Source organism: Ostrinia furnacalis, unplaced genomic scaffold (genome assembly GCF_004193835.3).
Source record: "Ostrinia furnacalis isolate ACB-3 unplaced genomic scaffold, ASM419383v2 OfSCF7454, whole genome shotgun sequence".
Classification (NCBI taxonomy): Eukaryota; Metazoa; Arthropoda; class Insecta; order Lepidoptera; family Crambidae; genus Ostrinia; species Ostrinia furnacalis.
The window spans coordinates 1165332-1171474 of record NW_021137693.1 but is presented as its reverse complement, the minus strand read 5'-3'; the positions used below and the strand labels follow the sequence as shown (position 1 = coordinate 1171474).

The 6143-nt window shown below is 37.5% G+C and overlaps 2 protein-coding genes across 2 annotated transcripts; one reads left to right on the top strand and one right to left on the bottom strand.

Moving 5' to 3' along the window:
- The first annotated feature begins 1812 nt into the window (after positions 1-1812).
- Positions 1813-3237, top strand: LOC114364617 (probable tubulin polyglutamylase TTLL1). The gene has a single exon (XM_083287623.1). The coding sequence runs from the start codon at positions 1898-1900 to the stop codon at positions 3197-3199; it is 1302 nt and encodes a 433-aa protein (XP_083143749.1). The 5' UTR covers positions 1813-1897; the 3' UTR covers positions 3200-3237.
- A 251-nt stretch (positions 3238-3488) lies between these two features.
- Positions 3489-4921, bottom strand: LOC114364601 (probable tubulin polyglutamylase TTLL1). The gene has a single exon (XM_083287622.1). The coding sequence runs from the start codon at positions 4827-4829 to the stop codon at positions 3489-3491; it is 1341 nt and encodes a 446-aa protein (XP_083143748.1). The 5' UTR covers positions 4830-4921.
- Positions 4922-6143: the final 1222 nt, after the last annotated feature.

The window sequence follows — 6143 nt, the reverse complement described above, 5'->3', positions numbered from 1 at the left end:
TGAAAGGCAAATCAAACATCACTCCATTTGTGCGCAATCGCGTGGGACTGATGCCACGAGCCATTACACAGGCTCTAGGGACGTGGGTAAATGTGTAAGGGGCCTAAATATTAACTGGTAGAGAATGCACACAGTATTAAGTTCGCCTTTTGTACCGCAATTTTTGTGTGCAGTAAAGATTTAAATAAATAAATTAATATATGAAAAATAATCTGGCTTCTTTGTAAAGGTGTAGATTTTAAATATAATCATTCAGTCCATATTTTTTATTGTTTTTGTCGTTTACTTACTTGATGTGACGTTTAAACGTAAAAATCTTTCTATTAAAGCATTATGGTTACCTCAAGTACACGAGCCTCTGTTTTAATGAGTATTTTTTAGAGTGGTGTCAACTTCGAAAATTAAAATAAAAGTAATATTTTATCGATGTTTAATTCTGAATGTTACATCACTACTCAGACTCCCAATTTGAGGATTTTCTACACCAGACATATTTATTATTTTTGCGGGTCAAGAATTTGGATTATGCCTCATTTTGAACCGCATTGAATGTGAGAGCATCCCCCGCTAAAGAAATTGGATAGCGCTTTAGAAACTTGGGATTCATTAGTAGGTACCTACATCTTTTTACGGTTTTAGCATCATTACTGCTCATTTTCTGTGGAGATTTTCCGAGCTGAATGCCGATAAAACGTACGTACCTAGAGTTAGAAGAATTTCTGATGAATGAGAAATCTCAATTGATTGAAATACACAAGTAAAATAAATATTTGTAAAGATCCTACGGAGGAAAAAAATTCACTATCATCCAAAGTATGCTATAAAACTACTTATTGACTTAATATTAAATTTAAGTGTGTTAGCCACAAATGTGATTACGGTATATACGATTATTCTTATATTAATAAAGACTTCTCCAATAAAATTAAATCTAGAAATCGTTTTCTCCTTTTACCTCAAGAAAAATATTATGCAACGTGAAAAATTCGAGCAGCATTTATTAAAAGTTATTTTAATAAATGCTTATGTTGAGCATGTTAATGCTCAACATAAGTTGGTGTAATACAGGAAACCAATAAGAACAAGATGTGTTTTATCGTAATACTCCCTTACTCCCAAGAATAATATACATTGTAGCGATGCCTCCCCCACGACATTATAAAAAACTCATAGCGACAATATGAACCGGGGGCCGATCGCGGCGTAGTTTAGAGAAAATGATACAAACAAACAAAGAACGGAAAATATTGAGCGAGATTTCCTCGGGGGATCCACGTCTCTTCCACTAAAATTGGATGGTAAACTGAAGACACAATGGATTTTATTCTTTTTACCTTTACGCTCGAATTTCTTTTACCTTTTCATCGTATGACCATCCATCAAGATTTATTTGTGTAATTTGTTTTCCATGAACCGTGCGTTTACTTTATTGTAACGCATACAATATGGACGAGAAAATTGCCTCTTGATTCTTCCCTGTGTAATTGTCTGGTGTAGTCCATTTGCGGTGTATTGTGTTTTGTACAATACATTTTCATTATTGATTATCGCGTGTTAAAAGAGTGTGTGCGCAAACGAATACCAATTTTGAATGGTTTCGCCGATATATTGTATGAAATAAAAATAGAGTTGCATTGATAATAATAACACTGTAAGATACAAAAAAAGTATGGGAGTGTCGGGAGTGCACTGGAGTGTAGAAGCAGAGCAAGTACACATACAGATACAGCCTCCATGATTTTGTCCCATAATTTCGAAAAAGTCATAAGAAAATTAAAATAAAAAATGCCATGAAAAAATGACAGTGCACCTGTCAACAACTCAAATTTAATTTTGGTTATTTACAATTTTTGTTGATAATGTTTTTATTTTAATTTTACAATTAAAACACGTGGAAATGAATCAGGAAATTAAAAAAGGCACAGCAATCATTCACGGCAAAGTTTCGACCTCGAATATGGAAAAAGGGAGAGTCACGTACTGCACCGACTTGGAAAAGTCCGTGATTATGACCAACTTCGAAAGACGTGGCTGGACGCAAGTCGGCCCTGAAGACGAATGGAATTTTTACTGGTCTTTCACAACGAATTGCCGGAACATTTTCAGTATCGAAAGCGGATATAGGATGAACGACAACCAAATGATAAATCACTTTCCTAACCACTACGAGCTGTCCCGCAAAGATTTATTGGTGAAAAATATCAAGCGATACCGTAAAGAATTGGAGAGAGAAGGCAATCCTCTCGCTGAGAAAGTGGAGGTCCCGTTACCTAACGGGCAAATTGTGACACGTTACATCCACTTAGATTTCATTCCAGTCACTTATGTGCTACCCGCCGATTACAACATGTTCGTTGAGGAATACAGAAAATCCCCGCAAAGTACGTGGATTATGAAACCGTGCGGAAAATCGCAAGGGGCGGGGATATTCCTAATAAATAAACTCTCGAAACTAAAGAAGTGGTCGCGAGAAGCAAAAACTCCGCTCCACCCGCAACTTAGCAGCAAGGAGTGTTATGTAATATCGCGTTACATTGACAACCCTCTCTTGATCGGCGGCAAAAAATTTGATCTACGTCTGTACGTGTTGGTAACGTCGTTCCGCCCGCTGAAAGCGTATTTATTCCAGCATGGATTTTGTCGGTTTTGCACTGTGAAATATGATACAAGCGTTACAGAGTTGGATAATATGTATGTTCATTTGACTAATGTGAGTGTTCAGAAGCATGGCGGAGACTACAACAGCTTGCACGGTGGGAAAATGAGTATTCAGAATTTCCGTTTGTATTTGGAGGGAACTCGGGGCAGGTCGGTTACAGAGAAATTGTTCACTGAAATGCAGTGGCTTATTGTGCACTCTCTGAAGGCTGTGGCGCCCGTAATGGCTAATGACAGACATTGTTTCGAGTGTTACGGCTATGATATCATAATTGACAACAATTTGAAGCCATGGTTGGTTGAAGTGAATGCGTCGCCTTCTCTGCAGTCCACTACACATAATGACCGGATTTTGAAGTATAAGCTAATTGATAATATTGTGTCGGTCGTTGTACCACCAGATGGCATTCCTGATGCGAGGTGGAATAAGATACCAACAGCTGAATCACTTGGTGACTTTGACCTGTTAATTGATGAAGAGCTGATAGAAAGAGAAGATGCTAATTCCCGGTACAATAAATTCCACCGCTTTAGACAATAGTTTTTTTTTTTTTATTTGTAATTTTTTAATAAATTAATTTTGACACTTAAGTACATATTTATTTAGTTTAGGCTAAGATTACCTACAACTGCAGAATACGAGTGACTTATATTTTGGGCACCTAAGTATTTTCAAAGGGGAAGGGGAGGGAGGTGTCTACTTGACATATTATTTATTTTTTAACATTCTTGTAGTAATTAATTAGGTAATTAGGTTGAACGTACTAATTACTAAATAATACAATCTTTAAAACAATTACGTTTATTTTACAAACAAAACGTTTCTAAATCTAATTATAGGTATTTTGCGGTTTTTTAAACTTGTTACATATTTTACTTTCACGTTGTAAAAGCTCCAAATCCCCTTTGTACATGGAATCTTCGTCGATGAGTATTTTGAAATCTCCCAAAGCCTCCGGAGTGGGCGTTTTATTCCAACGAGCGTCTGGAATCCCATCCGGCGGTAATACGACTGACAAAAGATTGTCAATGAGCTTATATTTCAGAATCCTATCGTTGACTGTCGTCGCCGTCATCGAGGGAGAGGCATTCACCTCTATAAGCCACGGTTTCAGATTGTCATCAATGATTATGTCGTACCCGTAGCACTCAAAACAATGACGGTCGTTCGACATCACAGAGGCCACGGCCTTCAATGAATGGACTATCAGCCACTGTATCTCCTCAAATAACCGGTCGGTGACTTGCCTCCCCCGCGTCCCTTCCAAATAGAGCTTTAAATTATTTATACCCAGCTTCCCCCCGTGTAGGCTGTTGTAGTCCCCTCCGTGTTTTTGCACGCTCACATTCGTTAGGTGAACGTACATATTGTCGAGCTCAGTGACACTTGTATCGTACTTCATTGTGCAAAATCTGCAAAATCCGTTCCGAAACATATAAGCCTTTAAAGGTCGGAAAGAAGTAACAAGAACGTAAATCCTCAAATCGAATTTCTTTCCTCCGATCAAAAGGGGATTATCTATGTAGCGTGATATAACATACGTGTCCCTGCTGGTGAGTTGATGCTGCAAATATTTTTTCGATTCGCGCGACCATTTCTTGAGTTTCGACAGTTTGTTTATGAGGAAAATGCCGGCGCCCTGGGATTTTCCACACGGTTTCAAAATCCACGTGCTTTGGGGACATCTTCGGAATTCCTCGACAAACATGTTGTAGTCTGAGGGTAAAACAAATGTCACAGGGATGAAATCGAGGTACGTGTATCGGTTGACTGCTTGTCCATTTGCAAGCTTGAATTCAGTTTTACTAGCAAGCGGGTTACAGTCCTTTTCCAAATCTTTTCTGTACCGTTTAATATTCTTCACAAGCAAATCTTTGCGAACCAACTCGTAGTGGTTGGGAAAGTGATTTATCAATTGGTGGTCGCTGAGCCGGCACCCACTGTCTAAGTTAAATATATTTCGACAGTTCAATGTATTGGCCCAATATATGTTCCAATCTTCGCTAGGACTTACTTGCTTCCACCCTCGTCTTACGAAGCTATTAATTACGATAGATTTGTCGAAGTCTGTACAGAAATTGACACGTTTACTGTCCAATCTAGAGTTGTTGACTCTGCCGCTGACGTTCAATGTCGATTTTTTGCCGTAGCACGCCATTACGTGATGCATTTTATGTTTTTCTAGTTTTATTCCTATGTTTTATTCATATAAATTAGTTTATTTTTAGTTCTTTCTGTTATTCATGACACGTCCATGACCAACTTAAAAGTCAAACATACATTGACAGTCCATTAAAAATAATATCTGTATGTCCATGAAAATAGTTTACTGAAGTAGTAAGCAGGTAGACTATATTTTAATCTAATCAAGCACTTATTAAGTTATAATAATGGTTCAAAAAATTCAGTACTAAACTGTATTGTAGGTATGTAGAATCACTAACAAAGCCAATTAACGATCCTAGATTGATTAACTATGCCACTTGACCGATCCACAAATCACAGTTGAATGTACGTAACAACCTAATTTGCTGCCCTGCTGAGACCCAGTGAATTCTGAATAATACACTACAAGCTTGCTTATGACGCAGGTATGATGGCTCTGATGTGCCCGTAAATTCATTCAATATTAAACGCGATTGCACATTAATTTCCTACTAAAGTCAGCCATGTAGTCCTCTAATGCAGGGTTTGACTATACGACCTTTATCAGGCACGAGAAACCAACATTCCTATGAATCTTTAAACAACTCCAGGCATGGGGTACCCCTCTTACCCTTAAATATTTACATTGTTCTTTCACGCGTTGTATTTGCCAAATGGATATAATAAAAATTTTAGCTGATCAAACTGAAATTACTGGCTTTAAACTCTCGAGATTTGACAGCCTGAATATTTAATGCCCTCTTAAAGCATTGGCGGAAAAGATAATTTGTGCTGAATAAATAATGACACTCGAATAGCGTGTTTGGAATAAGCGAAACCATTTTAGAAAGTAATAGATTAGCGGTCAGAACAGGTGTTCCTTGTTCGTCCGTCTTACACGTGAGCCTTAATTTATTTTTAATGATTTGGAAAACACATTGCAAGGGGGAATAAATTGGAAAAGATATTGAAAATTGATCGTTCAAGTTCCTGAACTGTCGAAAACAAAACGTTTTTATGCCCCTTTTAATCACAAGAATCAAATTCCTGTGAGCTTGTTTCAACTAGGTACATAGAGTTATATTTCAACAGTTTCCTATTATAAAAGCTAGAATTGAGCAAATTATTTTATTGAAGGAATTACCTACCTACAATGGTGTACCTACCATTAGCATTACTTCAATTTTAATCCCACGCCCACACGTTCATTTTACATCCAATAACACATCTCCCCACCGAAGGACAACACGCAGCGCGTTTCACAAAGTCCAATTAGGGAACAATTTGTCAGTAATTTACGTGACATGTTATTTTTACCCAAGAAAATAATTACATGTCT

Excerpts from the sequence above, each read along its gene's own strand:
- LOC114364617 (XM_083287623.1), top strand. The coding sequence starts at position 1,898 with ATGAATCAGGAAATTAAAAAAGGCACAGCAATCATTCACGGCAAAGTT.
- LOC114364601 (XM_083287622.1), bottom strand. The coding sequence starts at position 4,829 with ATGCATCACGTAATGGCGTGCTACGGCAAAAAATCGACATTGAACGTC.